This window comes from Hibiscus syriacus, unplaced genomic scaffold (genome assembly GCF_006381635.1).
Source record: "Hibiscus syriacus cultivar Baekdansim isolate YM2019G1 unplaced genomic scaffold, ASM638163v2 tig00110556_pilon, whole genome shotgun sequence".
Classification (NCBI taxonomy): domain Eukaryota; kingdom Viridiplantae; phylum Streptophyta; class Magnoliopsida; order Malvales; family Malvaceae; genus Hibiscus; species Hibiscus syriacus.
Window position 1 is genome coordinate 5534188 of NW_024062779.1, and position 20883 is coordinate 5555070.

Genomic DNA, 20883 nt, shown 5'->3' on the forward strand with positions numbered 1-20883 from the left:
TCTTTTACAAAATTATTTAATTAATTTTAAAAATAATTAAAAAATAATTTCTTACGGGACTCATCAACTTGATAAATATATTAAGATAATGGACCACATATGGTCCACTTAACTGGGACCATTGAAATAATATATCTAATCGAACTCGTAACCTCAAAGTGAAGAGTTTCCTTTACTGGTATCATTTGTTGTAGATTGCAAAATAAAATCTGGAGTGTCTTATTGGGCCAAATAATTTTTGGACCAGGGCTAACAAAACCCATGTGGTCACTCGCCTTCCATTAAGGCCCATTTAACGGATGCTGATGTGGCGCCCCTCTCTCCTTAGATTCCCCAAAAAAAGCCGCCTAGCATTTTCTTACACCGCGAGGATTAAAGAGAGAGAAAACTAGAGACGGCAGCTGAAACTCTCGGCGGCTTAAAACGACACTAACTACGATCTGCCCAAAGCTTTAAACGGCAACTCTTATGTCATCTCAGGCTCATCTCTCCACTTCTTCCTCTGCTTTTAAAACCCTCACCTTCTCTTCCTTACTCTACTTGTCCCCGGGGAGAAGTCTTTGCTTTGATCGTCTCCGTACATTTCTAGGCGGTTATCTTTTCTTTCTTATTTTCTCTTGGAAAAATTGAAGTTTCATAAATTGAATTGTTTTGACTTACTTCCGAATGGCTGGACCTTTGCCGACGACGAACGGGGTGAAGGAAAGCAACTTATGGAAAGGAGTTTTCGCTGTTAGTGGAATCATGGTTACTCTTGTTATCTATGGAGTTTTACAGGTTCGTCTTTTTCTTTAAAAAATTGTGTATTTCTTTATTTGCAGTTTTTTATCTTTGTATTCAGTTTTAATTGCATCGCTTGTACCTCGAAAGAACTTCAAAAGCTTGAACATGTGGATCTCCCTCTCTTTTAAATGTTTCTTCACAATCTAAAGTGTTTATAAAAAAGAAAGTCTAGATTTTAATGTCTTGAGCTTCTAGCACGATTGATTTTAGTACAATATACAACCCTGATACATTTTACTGCTCTTTTGCAATTTCTTCTGGGAGGATCTCGTTATCCTTTTGCTTTCAAACTTGAAATTTGATAAATAAAGAACGAATTTTAGCTATGGTGACGGGTAGCTGTAGCAGAACAATTCTTGTGTATTTCAACAAAAATGTAAACTAAATATCTTATTTTGATGAACAAATCTATGTTAGAATTGAAGATTTGAGTATTAATCCAGATGCAATCAGGTTGATCTTTCTAGTTAAAGGGTGCCTTAAACTAACAATAAGAATGTAGATAATGGCATTTATGCTGTTGATGTCTTAACTTTGTTAATTGTTCGGAGATATGATTATTCTGTATTAGCAGCAGCATCTTCCTCCAAAGGAGAATTATGTAGATACCTTTTAATATCCGGTCTTCGCTCTTGTTTGAAGGTGCAGGTGTTCTTTTGTTTAATCGTTGAAAAATGGTTTAGTTGTAAACGTTCTTTTGTTTTGAGGTGTTGATGGAAGTTTACTTTCATGCAGGAAAAGATCATGAGAGTCCCATATGGGGTGAACAAGGAATATTTTAAGTACTCATTGTTTCTCGTTTTCTGCAACCGCCTAACAACATCTGCTGTTTCTGCTGGTTTTTTACTGGTATGCAACCATTACTGGCAAGTTCCTGCGCTCATATGTACTATTTTTGTGTTTTTATTTATTTTCCATGGGCCTTTGACCTTATGGAATAGCCTAGAGATGAACCATCTATCATAAAAGATGGCAAGGTTGACCGCCGTATTTTTCACCATTTTCATTTTCTTCTGTTCTTTTCCCGTAGGCAAGTAAGAAAGCCTTGGATCCTGTTGCTCCAGTCTATAAGTACTGCCTCATATCAGTATCAAACATCCTAACCACAACATGTCAGTATGAGGTGAAGCTGCTTCTTAATCAATTTGAATATAAGTATCGTGAATAAGCTCCTTTTATGCAGTTATGGTATAATAATTGTTATGAAAACGTTTCTGTGGTCCAGGCCCTAAAGTATGTCAGTTTTCCCGTTCAGACTCTGGCTAAGTGTGCAAAAATGATACCTGTAATGGTATGTTAGTTTTGCAAGACTAATTAAGGAGGCTTATGAATTATGTGTATCCAAATGGGTTTGGGCTCTTAAGTTCATCCAATGGATGCTTAATGCTAGCCCCCCATTATTGGTTATCAATGGTTTTAAGCTGCAAAAATTTCTGACAACTTTGTCTTTTTTCATACAGATATGGGGAACTTTCATTATGCAAAAGACATATAAGGGATTGGACTATTTGGTAGCGTTTCTGGTGACTGTAGGCTGTTCAATATTTATACTATTTCCGGTAAAATTCTGTTCTTTGTTATCAACATTCGTTGTTTACCTTCTAGTTGTTTATGGCTCTCATGTGTTCATTTCCATGTGCACAATTTAATATTGTTTATATAGAGTTTGATTGTGGGATGGAAATGAACACATGTAACTGACATCCCCTTTATTATACGTATACTGATTCAGCTCTCACTATAGGCAGGAACTGACATCAGTCCTTACAGCAAAGGAAGAGAAAATACAGCTTGGGGTGTTTCTCTGATGGTTGGTTATCTTGGGTATCAATCTGAAACTTATTTCCCCACACCATAAAATATATATGTTGTTACTTTCTGTAATAGGATATTCAAACTACGAAGTGATATATATACCATGATAGGTCTGAATTTTCAATTGCTGATTTATTAGTGGCATTTGTTGCATCGATTGCACTTAGTGAAAAACTACTCTCATATGTAGGCTCGTTTGACCTGAAATATTTCTATAGTCTCAAGTCATCTAGCGTTGCTATTTTGAACGCTTTTCAGTTTTAATTTTTAAATGCTCGTTTCTACGTTTAACAGGTTTGATGGTTTTACAAGCACATTCCAAGACAAATTATTCAAAGGATATGATATGGAAATACACAATCAAATATTCTATACAACATTGTGTTCTTGTATTCTCAGTTTGACAGGTAAAAGTTCCTTCAACATACTGTTAGGAATATCTTCTGTTTTACCTTTAAGATTTCTTTGTGGTTGCATTCCATTGATTAATTGCTGGTTGTGAATTTTTTTCTGTACTGTCCAGGTCTTATATTACAGGGACATTTACTTTCAGCTATAGATTTTGTTTATCGCCACACTGATTGTTTCCTTGATATTGTATTACTTTCTACTGTAAGTGTTCTTTCCTTTCCTATTTTTAGTTTTATTTGGCCCTGACTAAGTTTGTGTCTTCTTTTATTGTCCCCGGCATATCGAGAAGACATAATTTGGAATCCTAAGTTTAAAAGAGATTTTTTTTATAGGTAGCTACAATTAGTCAATTCTTCATTTCTTACACGATTCGAACATTTGGCGCCCTCACATTTGCTGCCATAATGACCACAAGACAGGTATAGTTGAAGTTTCTACAATAAAGTTTTAATGTCTCCTTTTCTCCCAATGATATATTTCAGATTAATGGTGATTCCTCGTACTTGTTGTTTAAGCTTGTGAGCATCATGCTGTCATGCGTGTGGTTCGGCCATCCCCTTAGTTGGGAACAATGGATCGGGGCAGTAAGTCTCTACTACGTTTGTTCTAACGTTGTTGTCAATTTTCAAAAGCCTGATGATATTGATGCTTTATCAGGTCATTGTGTTTGGCTCCTTGTATACTAAAAACGTCCTCAAAAAATTATCAATGAATCCCCCTGCTCCACAACAAGAACAAAGACAGAACGGTGCTTCTAGTCCCATCAAAGGGATCCCTTAATATCATCTGATCAATTTTTCGCACCAGTTGCTGCATCTAGTTCTATTCAAGTAAACATTTGCTGATGTTAAAGTTGCATTCTGAAGCATATACCTCCAAGACTCGTGTCCGAACGATCTCTTGAAATCCAAGCTGCAGATGCATTTTAGTGAAGGGATACGAATTATGAAACTACACTTGAAGTAAAGCACAAAATCGCTCTTTGTTTTTTTACAAAAGGAATTAGATGTATATGCAACTGCTGAGGCTTATACTGTGGACTTTTTTTCTATAAACATAGTAAAGGAGGGAAAAGAGTGATTAAAAAGGTTGATTTGTTCATGTTGCCTTTGGTTGAGTTCTCATGCTTTGCATTATGCTCAGTTTGAACAACGGGAGAGGGAAGAAAAGGCAAAAAGAACAACTTTTTTTAGAGCTCAAATCCCATACGATTCAAGAACAACTTTCAGCAGATTAAAATTTGAAGTTAAAATCCAGTTCATCCTAAAAGTTCGGAGTTGGCATTTTATTATGGTGATTCTTTCTCTTGTGAGTATGTATATGTTAAGAGGTCGAAGTTAAAAGACTCCAGATTCAAATATAATTGAGTACAATAATATCATAATGTGTACCAACATACCATGGGAACTGAATTGTATGAGAAGAAAAATTACAAATCATGTTTGGAATCCAGGAGAACACAGGTAGTTAACGTTGACAGATAAATCCATCATTAAATTAGGATAATTAAGTTGGTTTGGCCCCAGATAGATCAACAGTGACTGTAGTTTAGTGTAAGAATTCTACGTTGTGGCCGTAGAGACCTGGGCTTGAATCCCAGCAGGTCACATCATCTCTTTTCTTTTTTCATGAACCAGAAATAGCCAGAAACCCCGACTCTCCATCTTCATGTCCATCTCCTGTTAGGACAAATACCTGGGTGGCGACAATGGAAACTCTAGAGATTGAAAATCCAATCGTAGATTCCTGTTTACGAAACCTCCGCGCTTTGTCCGTTTGTTTTTCTTCCATAACAATAACAACTTCGATTTGTTCCATTTTTGGTCTGTCTAATTATTTCACTTTAATGTGAAGATTTCCTCATTCACGATCTCTATATGTCAACTGCTTTTGCGGTACAAGATGGTTCTCCTGAGAGATTAAAGGAGTTGAAGGAAATTTTTATTTACTGGATTGTTAATGTTTTTTAATCATATGATTATAAAAACTAGTATAAAATAAAAACTCCTTTTCATAAATCATAAGGTAACGGGAGAGGATGGCATCCCTCCCTTTTCTTCTCTCACGGCAATTGGAGTACCAAAATCAAACCTGTTCTCTCCTCCTCAGGAAATAGCCCACAAACCCGTAAATCTTCCACCCAAAAAATTATTTATGCTCGGTCGTGGATCAAAGAATAGGTAAAACAAGATATGCGGCAGTGTCATGCCAATCGATGGTGAACTGCCATCTTGCATGGCACCTCATATCAGATAAACAAACCTAAAAGCAGAATGTCCTCTGCGCATGGTCTACAGAAGCCTTATGTGAACAGTCCCTTTGAGTTTTCCATTAAGTGGTTCAGTCATTAAAATGTGTAACGTTTTTCTTTAATATCTTATGATCTAGTTTAGGGTGTGAAGGTACGTTGTTAATAATTAATAAAATAATATAAATTATAGAAATGATTACTTTTATTTTAATTTTGTAAACTTTTCATCATTGAATTTAAAAGACATAAGATTTGATCATTTTCGTTTCATTTTAATTAAAATGTGATCATTGAATAAATTGTCGTTAAACGTTTAACTATTTAATGATGTGGCACAGTAAATAAATAAAATTAAAATAACAATATTTTCACGTAGATAATACGTGTATTAATTTTTGGTCACTTTTCTTTAAAAAAACATAGGTTTTGATCACTTACATTATTGTTTTATTTAAGTTTTGGTCATTTACGTTATTTTTATATTAAGTTTTGGTCACTTGGACATTAAATTTTGTTAGATTGATGATGTAACCCGTTAGTAAAATGATTTAATTTTTATTTTAACCCCTATACTTTAGACAAAATACTAATTATGTTTTTTTGCAAATTCAAGTTAGTTTAGGAACAATATTTCAATTTTTTTTTAATATTTTTCTTCTCAACCCCAATATTGCTTATCTTCTCATGTTTCTTCTTCACACATCTCTACCTCATTGCACTATTGTTTCATTTGTCTTCTTTCACGGACTCATGATGCATTTCAAGAACAAAGAAAGATTTCCAACTTTCCATAACAAATAATAACACCACAAGTTTAGAGAAAAATGAGAGGGTAGACGTCTAGAGATAAAATGAAGTTGGGTAATCTCGGTTATACATACTAAAATTCAATTTCCAGATTTAAGATTGTAGAATGCCATATACAACAAGAAACAATAACACAAATTAATCGATCCAAATAACCCGATAACTGGATATCACTCTTTGTGGCGATTTTCCCTTGAGAAAGCACATATGATGTAACATAATCAATGGATCCAAACAAATCGTTATTGGATCCGTGAATTCATTCATTGAACTCAATCCAAAATTCATGATCTACAATGTTGAATCTTTATTTTTACTCAAGAACAAGCAATTTCTTATTCTATATCCCTATGAATCAATGTTAACTCATGCAACTTGCGTGATCTGTCACACCATCGCCACCACGCTGGTCTTCGAGTACCTCATTTTTGCGACGACCCGATCGAACAACTCATCGTCGGAGCAAGCTCCAGTACTTATTGAAAGTTGGTTTGATCTTCGTAAACTTCGTGGAAGTTAATCTCATTCAAATGCAACGAAACTTTCTCGACGATCTTACACATCACAGAGATTTGGTTGGTCAACATCGAAGATGGAAACTTGGTACTATGTTGTCAATAATGCTACCATTGAAAAAGCTCTAATTTTCTCAGCTCGAGGCGGTGACATCGCTGTGGTGGTGAATCTTTTCAGTGTTTTAATAGTGAATTCTTACATTTTCACGATCTTCATTACTTCTTTTTATACATTTTCTTACAATTGAGAACTCACATAATTTGACTTTAAATAATTGCAACTAATAATTAAAAACAATAAGTCTATTGTAATGGAGGAGAGATGTCTAAAGAAGAAACAAAGAGAAGATGAGGAATATTGGGGGTTGGGGAGAAAAAAATTAAAAAATGGGTAAATTAAGACGCATAATTAATATTTTGTCTAAAATTTATGAGTTAAAATAAAAATTAAACCATTTTACTAACATGTCACGCTATCAAACTAACGACATTCAATAATGTCTAAGTGATCAAAACTTAATAAAACGATAATAAAAGTAGCTAATAAAATAATAGCGTAGGTGGACAAAACTTATATTTTTGAAAGGAAAGTGACCGACACTTAATCTACATATTATATACGTGAAATGATGTAATTTTAATTTTATATATTTACCATGTCAAGTCAACAAAACGTTAAAGGTTTAACGACCGTTAAATTTTAGCAATCACATCTTAATTAAAACGAAACAAAAGTGATCAAATCTGAGTTTTTTAATTCAATTATAAAACTCAAACAAAAGTTATCATTTTTTTAGTTCACACTAAATTTTTTTTTAACATATATTACCTTATAATGATATTATTAAAAATAAATGTTGAATTCGTCAATTTAACCAATCAGATTTGAGACTTCGCGAAGCAAAGATTGAAAGCTACCAATTCAACAGGATTATTCAGTCCCATTCCCGGATAGTATAGCACAATTCCGGCATCAGTCAGAATAATCCTACCCGCCAAAAGAAAAAACTAGTTTACGTTTATTTTCAAACGGGTAAGATATCTCAGGCGCGTATGGTCCACACGTATTCTAGATTTCAAAATCGAGAGCTCTGGAACTCACTAGACACAAACTTAATACTAAAAGAAGGGGAGCAGGAGAAAGGAAAATAAAAAATCTTTGACAGTCGAATTATAGATCTAACGGCTGAAATTATACGATCAGAACATTCCAGAAAACTGACTTTCTTTATAAACCCATAAAATTCCTCTCTTTTCTCATCGAAACGAAATTAGTGAAAAGATTTCTCCTCACAAGTCTCACAAGATTTCTTTGTTTGTTTCTACACTCAGTTCGTTTATTTGTTCAGAGTTTCAATGGCTGGCAAAGGGGAAGGTCCCGCGATTGGTATCGATCTCGGTACGACGTACTCGTGCGTCGGTGTTTGGCAACATGATCGTGTGGAGATCATAGCTAATGATCAGGGGAATAGAACGACGCCATCTTACGTTGCTTTTACAGATACTGAACGTTTGATCGGCGACGCTGCTAAGAACCAGGTCGCCATGAATCCTATCAATACTGTTTTCGGTACGTTCTTATCGTTAGCATTAGTTTAGTTATTCGAATATCAATTCATTTTAGCGTTTTGCTGATTTTAGTAGTATTATTATGTACACTCTTATTCGTTTTGATAATTAGAATAGATTGTGAGATTTTACTTTTCGCCGTTAGTATTTTTAACAGTATTATAGTTGAGATTTTCCTTAGTGAAATTCAGTTTTAACTTGTAAATTTCAAGGTTTTAAATTGTGTCTTAGATTTTTATGCCATGGCGTGCGTTTATGCTAATGATTGATTGGTGTTGCTGAAATAATTTTCTAGATGCTAAGCGTTTGATCGGTCGAAGGTACAGCGACGCGTCGGTCCAAAGTGATATGAAATTGTGGCCATTTAAGGTCATTCCTGGGCCTGGAGTAAGCCAATGATCGTCGTCACGTACAAAGGCGAAGAGAAGCAATTTTCTGCTGAAGAAATCTCCTCCATGGTCCTGACGAAGATGAAAGAGATTGCTGAGGCTTATCTTGGGTCAACCATTAAAAACGCCGTCGTTACAGTCCCGGCTTACTTCAATGACTCCCAGCGTCAAGCCACGAAAGACGCTGGTGTCATTTCTGGCCTCAATGTCATGCGTATAATCAACGAGCCAACTGCTGCAGCCATTGCCTACGGACTTGACAAAAAGGCTGGAAGTTCAGGAGAAAAGAATGTGCTTATTTTTGACCTCGGTGGTGGTACTTTTGATGTCTCATTGTTGACAATTGAAGAAGGGATCTTCGAAGTGAAGGCTACTGCTGGAGATACCCATTTGGGAGGTGAAGATTTTGACAACAGAATGGTGAATCATTTTGTGCAAGAGTTTAAGAGGAAGCACAAGAAGGATATTAGTGGGAACCCAAGAGCTCTGAGAAGGTTGAGAACAGCTTGTGAAAGAGCTAAGAGGACATTGTCTTCGACTGCTCAAACTACAATTGAGATTGATTCTCTGTTCGAGGGGATTGATTTTTACACCACAATTACCCGAGCTCGGTTCGAGGAGTTGAATATGGATCTTTTTAGGAAATGTATGGAGCCGGTAGAGAAGTGCTTGAGAGATGCTAAGATGGACAAAAGCAGCGTCCATGACGTGGTTCTTGTTGGCGGGTCCACTAGGATCCCAAAAGTTCAGCAATTGTTGCAGGACTTTTTCAATGGAAAAGAGCTTTGCAAGAGCATTAACCCCGATGAAGCTGTTGCTTATGGAGCTGCTGTACAAGCTGCGATTCTGTGTGGTGAGGGTAACGAGAAGGTTCAAGATTTGCTGCTTTTGGATGTCACTCCACTTTCCCTTGGTCTGGAAACCGCAGGTGGAGTCATGACTGTGTTGATTCCAAGAAATACCACAATTCCAACCAAAAAGGAACAAGTTTTCTCTACTTACTCGGATAACCAGCCTGGAGTTTTGATTCAGGTTTTCGAGGGTGAGAGAACTAGAACCAGGGACAACAATTTGCTTGGCAAGTTTGAGCTGTCTGGAATTCCTCCGGCTCCTCGTGGTGTTCCTCAAATCAATGTCTGTTTTGACATTGATGCCAATGGTATATTGAATGTCTCCGCTGAGGATAAGACCACTGGACAGAAGAACAAGATCACCATTACTAATGATAAGGGTAGGTTATCCAAGGAAGAGATTGAGAAGATGGTGCAAGAAGCAGAGAAATACAAGTCCGAGGATGAGGAGCACAAGAAGAAAGTCGAGGCCAAGAATGCCCTCGAAAATTACGCTTATAACATGAGGAACACCATCAAGGATGAGAAGATCAGTTCCAAGCTTCCACCTGCAGATAAGAAGAAGCTCGAGGATGCGATTGAGGAGGCAATCCAGTGGCTTGATGGAAACCAGTTAGCTGAGGCAGATGAGTTTGAGGACAAGATGAAGGAGCTGGAAAGCATTTGCAACCCCGTCATTGCCAAGATGTACCAGGGGGCTGGTGGTGATATGGGTGCGGGGACCATGGATGATGATGGTCCTTCGGTTGGCGGTGGATCTGGTGCTGGACCAAAGATCGAGGAGGTGGATTAAGCTGGATAAATCCTTTTAGGGTCTTGGATTTTGTTATTTTACCCTTCACCTCTTCTTAATATATAGTGTATGTGTGTATTAGTAATCTGTTACCAGTGCGCCCACCACCGGAGTTTAAAAACAACCAGATATGCTTGAATAGACCAGTTGCTCCTTTGTTTTCAGATTTCGCTTCTATAGTTCTATGGCATTTCCTTTCCCTTTCAAGTTGTTGCAACTCTGTTTTCACTTCCATTTTATATCATTTTTAGTTGTTGCATTCTTTTCGTTTTGCATCTCAAGTCCAAGCTCATTAAACCAACAAAAGATTGGGAAAACCCCCGACGAACTTCGACTTATCCATAAATATCCTTAAAGAATCACCGTCTAAGAGGGCTTTCTTGGTTTTAATCCCAGAAAAAAGAACAACTTGGAATCTCACCAAATCAAATCAGTTTGAGAAAATAACATATCGAAGAAACCCAACAACATTTGACGTCTGAATTGGAAAGTTGAAACCATCATTGATGGATATGACAAAAAAATCATATATTTCGCCCGAAAACTATAAGTATTAACCAAAGATTTAAAAAAAGAAAGCTGGAAGGGGGAAAAAAGAGAAACGGGGCTTTTAATTTTGGTGTTTGGGTCATTGGTTTATGGCCCTTTCGTTAAATAGAAGAGAGAGCTTTCGGTCGATGTGGGTCTTACGAAGGGATTGATCGGAGAAATTGAAGGGCCCAATCCATTTCACGGTCAATGTTTATCCAAAGTCTTGGTTGACACAACATCAAATATGAAAATTCATTGGCTTTGGATTCAATAGAATATGGTTATGTCGATGTGCGTGAGACTGTTTATACGAATCCGATCCCTTCCACAATTTTCCTTTTTAAAGAATATTGATCTGCGGTGATGGAGTGATGCACACTGCAGTGAATGAGATTAATATCATTTGATAAAGATGTTTAAAGTGTCCTACTTGATCACTTCATTAAACACGATAATTTTTATTTAAGTCGTGTGTATTTTTTCTTATTGAATTCAAAAAATATAATATTTGATTATTTTATTTTTATTTAATTAAGATATGCCACCGAAAATTAACTGTCGTTCGACTCTTGACATATTGTTGATGTGTTACTTATTATCAATAAATAAAATTAAAAAGGGTAAGTTACGCAAATAGTCATTAATATTTGAATAAGTTTTTGTTTTCTCTATTGAAATTTTAAAAAATAAAAAATTTATTAAGACTATTTTGTAGTATATGTCCGAGAATGATCCGAACCAAGAATCAAAGCAACCTACATGTTTTTCTTTCCTTTTTCCTTGTATATACACATTGTTACACTTGTTCAAGTGTCTGATACCCTTGTTCGTGCACACATATACACTGTTATACATGTTCAAGATATATATCAACATATATAATCTCTTCGAACTCAATTTTCGCAGGTGAACAAAGGGTCTAGAGTCCTACAGGCGGCATCGAATTCTGTTGCAGCCGTATCACAAGGATCTGAGATGCTGAGTAGCATGCTTGCTGCTGCTTCCCCTGAGAAGCAAAAGACTATACCTGGTGAAAGACTGCCCTCTCGTTCAGAAACACCAGGTGATTCCGTGGATTTTTTTTTCAACCACAGATTTAGTGATAAATGATCTTTCAATACCCAGAGTTATTATATACATATAACACATATAATATTTGATCTTCAATGCATTGGTCTTGCAGTTGTGAGTTTCTGAAGCTCTTAAATGCTAATCAGTATCTGGTCAAGATGTTATTCACCCCAGTTTCCTCTCTGCCGAAGTTGCTGTCAACTGTAACCTTTAAAAAGGGGGCACTAAAAAATAAACAACCATTAGATTGATTGATTTTCAAATATTTCAGTAGAAAATATCTTTATGGTCCTCTTTCAGTTTAGTTTTTTTTTCTCTGATGATAGTACTTTACTCTGTTTAGTTTTTCTTGTAGGATGTTTTTAGTTGCTGCTTTGAACACTTTCTTCCTTGTAGAGATGCTATGCAAACTGCCATTTTTCCATCTTAAAACCCCATGCAATCTCTTTTATTTTATTTTATTTTTGTTGGACATTTTTGCTCAATTTTCATGCCCCTATAGATTTGATGAAATGGAGTTTTCTAGATATAAGGCAAAGTGTGGCCAACACTCAGCTTTCGATTTCTTAGTATATTTTAATAAAGTCCTTACTGCAACATTTACAATTGTTTCCTGCAGCAGCCAACTTGATAAGAATATTCAATGCGTCCAGCCAATAACAAGCTTGCGTCTTATTCCTAATTATGATTCAATCAACCTTGTTGCAGACATTAACAGTAGCTTTGAAACAAGAGTAATTACATCAATTCGAATGCAAACAACCTGTTTGATCATTGGTTCATATCATTCTCGGACATGCGCTACAAAATAATCTCAAGCATTCTTTACATTTGAAACTTAAATGGAAAAAATGAAAACGTATTTAAATACCAATGATTAGTCTTGCAGTTTATTCTTTTAATTTTATATATTTAATATGTACGTTAACAATCAATTTAATGTCTAAGAATTGTCTTAATTAAATGAAAATGATCAAATATTATGTTTTTTTTAATATACCGGAAAAAATGGTATAAAACTTTAAACTAAAACTAATATGATGAATTGTAAAGTTTAGCCGATAGAAAAACACAGCTAGATTTCCATGGATGACGGGTGTACTATTCTTTGGCCAATGTCTTGTAATTCAGTTAAGGCTTACGTGGAGGCTACCGCGGCAGCTGATGAATCACGCATTCACAATGCCCATTTCTCGATGATTTTCTTTCAAAAACCTTTTGGCTGTCCATGTGAGCTGCTTATTGCCATTTTCCACACACTTGAAAGCTGATAAGCTTTTGTACAAAAACATTTGCCCATAAACCCAATCAGATAACTTTCTCTTCCTTTTCTTTCAACCGTTACACTGTATTTTGCCTTTCATCTCATGTGTCTCCACTAGCAATAGTCAAAACTGTTTGTTTGCTGAGAAATTTTGGATTTGTATGGTAATTTCCCTTCTCTTACTGCTTTACCACAAGGAATCTTAGCCCGTGAAGGCACTGGCATTATTTAAAGGTCTTTTCTTTTCCTTACATTTTCTCTATATATGGTACAGAGCTGAGAGGGAGGAAATCTACTGGAGGTTAAGATTATATTTTTCAGGAGATATGAAGTGAATTTGCAAGCGAAGATGAAATCTTTCAGTGGATTAGGGATTGGTTTAAGTTTGGTTTTCGGTTGTCTTGTATTGGCTCTTGTTGCGGATCTTACTATTTGCTATGGTGGAAGAAGAGATTTGCTAACTCTGAAGTGGAGTACGATTACACCAACCAGGCGAAGAAACCATCAGCTTCTTTACATGCACCCACCATGACCATCACCAACTGCAACCAAGATACCAATAGTGTGGAGTCAGACCTCGAGCTTGGGTCGACCAAGGGTTTTGGAGAAGAGGTGTTGAATCAGAGCTGATGAGGCTCCACAATCTGGCTGGTCCACCTAGATTCCTCTTCACCATCAAAGAGGAAACCAAGGAAGATTTGAAGTCCGAAGATAAAGGGTCAAGAAGGAGGAACTTGAATGATGTTATGCTGCTGCCTGTCGACACTCCTTTTCTTAGTCCTTTGGCTTCTCCGCCACTGAAGTCACCTTTGGGTTCTTATTATCACCCCCAAGGATTCAATCCTCTCTTTCAATCTTCCACGGGTGCCGAAATAAATAAGCTGAGATCTTCACCTCCTCCCAAATTCAAGTTCTTGAGGGATGCAGAAGAGAAACTTTTAACAAGGTTGACGTTAGAAGCTGAGAAAATGGTACAAATCAGAAGGGACAATGCAAAAGAAGGGACGATGGTAGAAGGGTCTTTCCTTAAATTCATCGCTGGTAAGAGCAGGGAACCTCTCCAGTATTTACAACAGTATCCTTCAAGTTCTTCTCAGATGCTGCCACTGTCTTCTCCTCCTACAACATTCAGACCACCAGACAAGAAAGACACTCTGCATTAGATCCCTGTTAGATGAGTTTCTTTTCTTGTTTTTTCTTTTCTTTTCAATTTATTCTTTTAATCTACCAATTCATCTTGAATTAAGACAAAATAGAAAATTTCTAAGATAGATGCTTAGGGTGTTGGTTTGGTACTTTGGTTAGTTAAACTACCATCCCTTCATCTTCTCCACTGTATTTTCACGAGCTACTGATATGTGGAAATGGTGTACAGCTAATCTTTTTAAATTTTCCCGTCTGATTATACAGTTTGTCTTTTTGTTAATCAAAAGGCAGCAAACACGCATGGTGTAAACTAAAAGCTTTGCCACTATCATAAACCATCACTCCTGCCCAATGAATGACTAGCACGAATTTAATCATTGTATTAATTAAATGACCATTGCTGTAAAGCTGATTAAAAAAATCAATTATGTATTTAAATCATAACATTCACAAAAAATACGTGGCTTGAATGTTTGCTTGCCCTCAAAAGAGGAGGTCTAAATCTAATAAATCAACAAAAACTGCCTCCACCTCGACTAAGACATGTTTTTCAAAATTCGAATCCTTCGAATATGAATGGCAACATCCGCTGCAACGTACAGTACTTGAATTAGGACAAAGCGAAGAGATCGAAGGAATTCAAGCAATAGGTGGAGAGACCAAAGCAGTGAAACCAACAGAGTATCATCTGAGAAGCAGACAAATAGTTTGATGAGTGGTCCAAGTGCATTTTAGGTCGATTCCTGTTGGATGACTTGTTTTGTTTTGTGGGTCTTCACTGCTGTCTGGAATCGGAAATCTATGATCCGGTTTTGCTCATTTCCGCAAACCAGCTGGTTATACATTCTGTAACTACGACATGTCTTCCCATGTATCCAGTTTGACAGAGATACCAAACTCAGTACAACAATACCGGTGTTTATAACTAACAACCTACATCAAAAACATACGCCATGCATTAACAACAATTGAATCACTAAAAGCAGATATACAAATTAGAAGAAAATAGAAGAAATACATACTCATTTGTTGACTGCTTGATCAATGTTTTTTAGTTGTTCATTGCATTGCCTAGGAAGGCATTCACTATATTGAAAAGGTAGTATATAGATGCTGAAATTTTGAGTTCCAACGATGGTCGGTGATGGTGATCAATGGCAGCCAACAGTGACCGACGATGGTGGTGAAGGTTGACGACAGAAAATTTTGATAAGATTCTGGGTTAAATATATTTTTTATCTAAGGCTAAAGGGTCAAATTGATATTTTATCTAAAGTTTAGAGATCAATTAATATTTTATTTAAAATTTAAAGATCATTAGAAAATAATCTCTTTTATTAACATGCCCCTTCATCAAATTGATATTATGAATAGATATTATAAGTGATTAAAATGTTAATTTTTTCTAAACTCGGTGATAAAAAATGATAACTTATGAAAAAAAAGACCGTTTTATTTTTTTTACCGTATTATATATATAAATTTTACTAAAATATTTTTAAAATGAAATTGAAAATAATATATTTTTCATTTTTTTCTTAACGTAAACTACACATCACATCCTAACAGAGTTTTATATTCAATTTTTTTGAACCAATCTGGTTAAAAACAAGCCCGTAAAGTTAGTGTTCTGGGCTATTGAAGTTGAAATAAATGACCCAACTACTTTATTTTCGATTTCGACCCGACTCACATTCTTGCAATAAACTTGAAAAGAAAGAAGAACGAACGATCGTTCCATTCCTCTCTGAATTTTTTTATAATTAATCTGGTGTAATTAAAAGATAGTATCTGTTTAAATATAACTCTCAATCATTTGAAATTAAATGCTTGCACCCTGATATTTATGTTGCTTGAACTCGGGATATCAAGAAATAACAGCAATTGAGGTCACTCCGTTCGTAATCCTCTCTGAAACTTGTTTGCCAACCTATGCCCCGTTTTTAATTTCCTCGTTGTGCATTTAAAATTAAAAAAAAATGGTCAAAATAATTTCATTTCTGGGAATTAATTCGAATTGTGATGGTTGATGGATTGTTCTTCTTGCCGCTTCTTTGATTCATGCAATCTCAGTCCATTTTCACGGATTGTTTACGAAACTTGTTTTTAGTAGACATTTAGTTCAGTGAATAGGAAACTTGATGATGTTGAGGAGCACAAGCATACAGTTGTTTTTACTTAATTATAATAATTTAAAAGAGAACGATATATTTGAAAGAAAGGGAAAAGAAGTAGGGGGCGGAATTAATGTTAAAAGCAGAAAGCAAAAAAAGCCGAAACCGAGTTTTCTTTAGCCGTAGGGGGTGGGGAAAAGCATAGCATACATCCCCCTCCTTACCCCTTTTACTTTTTCAGAACAGATTGGAGTTTGGATTGCATACTCAATTCCATTTCCCATAAATCACTGCCTTCAGGCAATAATATCCGGCTGATATGACACCCCACTAATACATGAGATCATTATGATTTTGGACTCTAATTCAAACGCAAAGTTGAGCCGAATTGCTTTGAAATGAAAACCCAACAAATCAATACTAAACAACCACCGTGTCTTCGGCTGACGTTAGCCATAAATTATTAAAGTAGCATTGCAAGTGACAGGATATCTCTGGGGTCATCTATGAACTGCTGCGTATTCATGTATGTTCAAAACCCTAGAAATGATCTCTCTCGACGGCATTGGGAACTGTAGCTTAGCTTCTCTTTCGGAGCTAAAAGGCAACGCCTAGAAATAAAAGTGATAGTGCTACTGTAGCATCTTCTTGTTGTTGTCAGATTTTTCATGTGCAATTATTATGAGGTAAAGGAAATGGAAGGTTACAATCTATTCTATTTTCTCGGTTACGATTTACTTTGTGAGGGGTCGAAATCCAAGACTAAACGCGCTGCCACATGTATTTCAGTGTTTTTGAGTCTTGACAGAGCAGATAAGCTACCGGATCTCTCTTTTCTGCAGTGTGGGAAACCATCCATGTCTTCGGGCCTCGTCCAGTAGACCATCTCTGAACTGAGACAACCCCCACGTTAGCCAAAACCCTAGTTAAATTATATAGCAAGTGACATCCATACCACCTTAAATGAACGTAGATTTTATGTCAGGATTAATTTATAAAATTTAAGGAAATGAATTTATAAAATTTTAATGGATCAAAAATATATTTTCAAATAAAAATATAAAAAGTTAAAATATGATTACCCGATCACCCCTCGATCGATCCTTGTATAAAAAAATACTCCACAATAAAATTGTAGATATATATTCACATATGTATATCTACACGTATACATGCATATGAGGTAAATGTTGGGGACAGACGAATGTGTTAAAGCTGGAAAATTGCTTCCTTTCCAACTATAAAACCTGTGGGACAGGAGGGGTAGCCTTTGCCTCAGCATTTGAGCATGAAATTGAGGGAAAGGCCGTACTGTGTTAAGAGTTTGATAGGGAATTAGATTCCAGGGCCATCAAATTCCATTTCTTGTAAGCTTTAGTTCATAGTGAATCTTTGAAACAAATAATGCAACTATACACATGCATGCAAAACAAAAAAGAAAAGCTAAACATCAGATTGATTATAATTAATGGCAATAAAACAAAACTACATGCACGTGGGAGATAAACTACAATCCCACTCAAAAACTATGCCTATAAAGCAATGATAATATTCATTAAATGTTTGTCTTGGCAGGATATTTCTTGTTCATTTTTCGGTAATAATATATAACCATCAGTCTTATTGGTTCTCTGCTGCATTTCTAAATCACAGTCAGTATATATAGAAACCGAGATTCCTAATTGAAGAAGATAAAGATGCATGAGTGATGAGCTTCAAATTTTAAAGAACTGCATCCATTAAAGTTTCAGAACAGACAGCTAGAGTCGCAACAAGGATGAGGAAAAATAGGTTAGATGTCGGTGCTTAATTACCAATTATTCTATGTTATTCTTTATACACACACACATAAGCTGCCCAAAAGTAGCAAAAGTAGCACTGTCAAACAAATACAAAATTAAGGCTTTTTATTAAAAAGCTGATGATTTTTCAAGGAAAAGGGGAACTGCACAACTGTAATCGAAGATCAAGATATTATCTATAATTTGAAAGGGAAATAAACACAAATACATATAATTTGAGCATTTGATCTCATTATTAATATATACAAAATCAAGAACATTTAAAAAAAAAAAGTATTCATGGATTCTTAAGTTTGAGTGTATTTTATGTTATAGAGAATTGAGATTTAAATTTTAGAAAGATATTACTAAGAGAAAAACAATTAAATTTTAAATGTAAATAAACTATAAAAAATAATTATATTTCTTTCTTGATTAATCTTTAGGTGATCCATCATCAGTTACGGATGTGCTTTGGTTTTATGCACAACCTAAAAAAAATTTGGAATTTGAATTTTCTTCTTAAAATTTGAAGTTTTTCTCTTAATATATGCTAGTGCCCACCTTGAAATTTTATCGTGTCCATCTGAAATTTTATCATATTTATTTAGATATAAAAATTTATTATTAATATATGTCTTTACCCTTAAAAAAAATTCTAGATCCTCCACTATCATCCTAATACTAAGGGGTGATAAGTTTTTTCTTGATGCCATGGATTAATCTCCTTTTGAGCACGAAAACCATTAATAAATAGTCGACAAACACATGAAGAAAGGAAGGAAGGAAGGAAGCTTATTGGCGAAGGAAAAACTTCATCCACTCGAAACCCTAATAATATAATAAAACAAAAAGGAGAGATGAGAGAATAATTAAGGAATAAATAAATAAATAGCAAAAGTCATCTATGCCCCCGTCTCTTTATTTATCTTCTCTTTGCTTTCTTGGCCTCTGGTACTCTCTTAGTGTGATTCTCTACCTTATTTTTGCTAAAGAACCTATCAACCTTTTGTAAAAGAAAAAAAAGATTAACTATGGTTTTCCCATCTGTTCCAGTTTACTTAGATCCTCCCAATTGGCAGCAGGTAAGGGTTTTTTTGTTCTCTTTTCCTTTTTCTTCATCAATATCCACAGCTTATGCACACAAGAAAAAGCTAATTGTAAAAGATAAATATTCGTATTCCTTTGTGAAATTTTCCTGAATATACCAAGTGTTATCTTTGTTGTGTTTTTCAGCAGTTTAATCGTCAACAAGTTGCTGTCAGTGAAAATCCTCAGCTTCCACCTCTTCCTGCACCTCCTGATCATCATGTTGGTGGAGCTGGCGGTGCCGGTTCCATTAGGTCTGGTTCGATGACCGATAGAGCCAGGCTAGCTAAAGCTCCACAACCAGAAGTACCACTGAAATGTCCACGCTGCGAGTCCACCAACACCAAGTTTTGCTACTTCAATAACTACAGCCTAACACAGCCACGCCACTTTTGCAAGACGTGTCGTCGGTATTGGACTAGAGGAGGAGCTCTTAGGAATGTCCCTGTGGGTGGAGGATGTCGAAGAAACAAGAAGAAGAAAAGCAGCAGTAGTAGTAATAGTAGCTCCAAACCCACAGTTTCTGCCTTGAGGCAAAGTGATCTAAATTCAACCAATGCTCTTATGCTCTCTGAAATCACTACTCATTTGCCGTATCAAACACCTCATTTACCTTTTATGACTTCTCTGCAAAGCTTTTCTCAGTATGGTATGGGAAATGTTGGCTTAAACTTTGGTGGAATTCAAGGTCATATAGGGCCAGCAAGCGACGTTAGTGGGCAAGCTGACATGGGGTTTCATATAGGAACTAACTCAGACATGAGCAATGCTATTTTATCAGTAAGATCAGGGAACCATCACCAGTTCCCGTTCTTTGAGCCAAATAATGATTTATATCCATTACAAAGTGATTATGTGGAAGCATCACCTTCAATGGTGGGAGAAAGTCAGATTCTTCGTTCCACAAATTCAAACTCTAGGGGTTTCTCAGCGAACTCCAGTGAAAGTGAAAAACAGCAACCAAGGGCTAAATCATCAAGGTCGTTGATGGGTGTTTCGGATCAGAACAATCAGTATTGGGGAGGAGTAAAGAATTGGACAGATTTATCAGGTCTCAAGTAATCATCTCTCACTCTTATAGGTATAATTTCAATCTTTCTTAATAGAAAGCAGCTTAAAGCTGATCTCTGAAGCTTCAGCCACTTCATTCTGTCTTTAATGACTGATAATAGTTGACATAAAGTAGCCGTGTTCCTTTATTACCCTAGTCTTGCACGAGCTCCAAGTCCTCAACATCAAAAGCTAAATAATGGATGGTAAAATTGCATGGTTTCGTGTTGGAACTTATATCGCATCATCATCGTCTTCCTCTCTAAGAAGCAAATGTTGTTCCATACTATATTTTTTGGGGTTTTCTTAAGCTATGAGTTTGTTTGTTTGTTTTTTTTTGCATGGGCTTGTTTACATGTTTGTTTTATCTTTTGTGTTTGAAGTTATGGGGTTCCTTGTCTGAAATGAATGATGTAAACTCATTCCTCTGTGAAACATCGTATGGTAACTTCATTGTCTCGTTTCTTCTTCTTCATTCATTACTATTGTTACAAAGGATGCAATGCCATGAAGATTGAAGCTAAGAAAGCACAGTACTCTTTCCGCAGATCATCATATATAACTTATCACCCACATTTCAACAGAATATTCCTCACAGGAGAAAAAGCAAGAAAATATTCTACTAACAACCTAAGCTGCATAAAATCATGGTA

The 20883-nt window shown here is 35.8% G+C and overlaps 1 protein-coding gene and 3 pseudogenes across 1 annotated transcript; all 4 read left to right on the forward strand.

The window, feature by feature from the left end:
• The first annotated feature begins 329 nt into the window (after positions 1-329).
• Positions 330-4072, forward strand: LOC120131379 (UDP-galactose/UDP-glucose transporter 5B-like). Its single transcript, XM_039148386.1, has 11 exons — positions 330-777; positions 1519-1632; positions 1814-1906; positions 2009-2074; positions 2244-2342; positions 2528-2607; positions 2893-3005; positions 3122-3210; positions 3342-3428; positions 3525-3593; positions 3667-4072. Exons 1-11 carry the CDS (start codon positions 667-669, stop codon positions 3787-3789), a joined length of 1044 nt encoding a protein of 347 aa, XP_039004317.1. The 5' UTR covers positions 330-666; the 3' UTR covers positions 3790-4072.
• A 3748-nt stretch (positions 4073-7820) lies between these two features.
• On the forward strand, positions 7821-10350 carry LOC120131711 (annotated as a pseudogene).
• Positions 10351-13309: 2959 nt separating this feature from the next.
• On the forward strand, positions 13310-14392 carry LOC120131550 (annotated as a pseudogene).
• Positions 14393-18920: 4528 nt separating this feature from the next.
• LOC120131415 lies at positions 18921-20553 on the forward strand (annotated as a pseudogene).
• Positions 20554-20883: the final 330 nt, after the last annotated feature.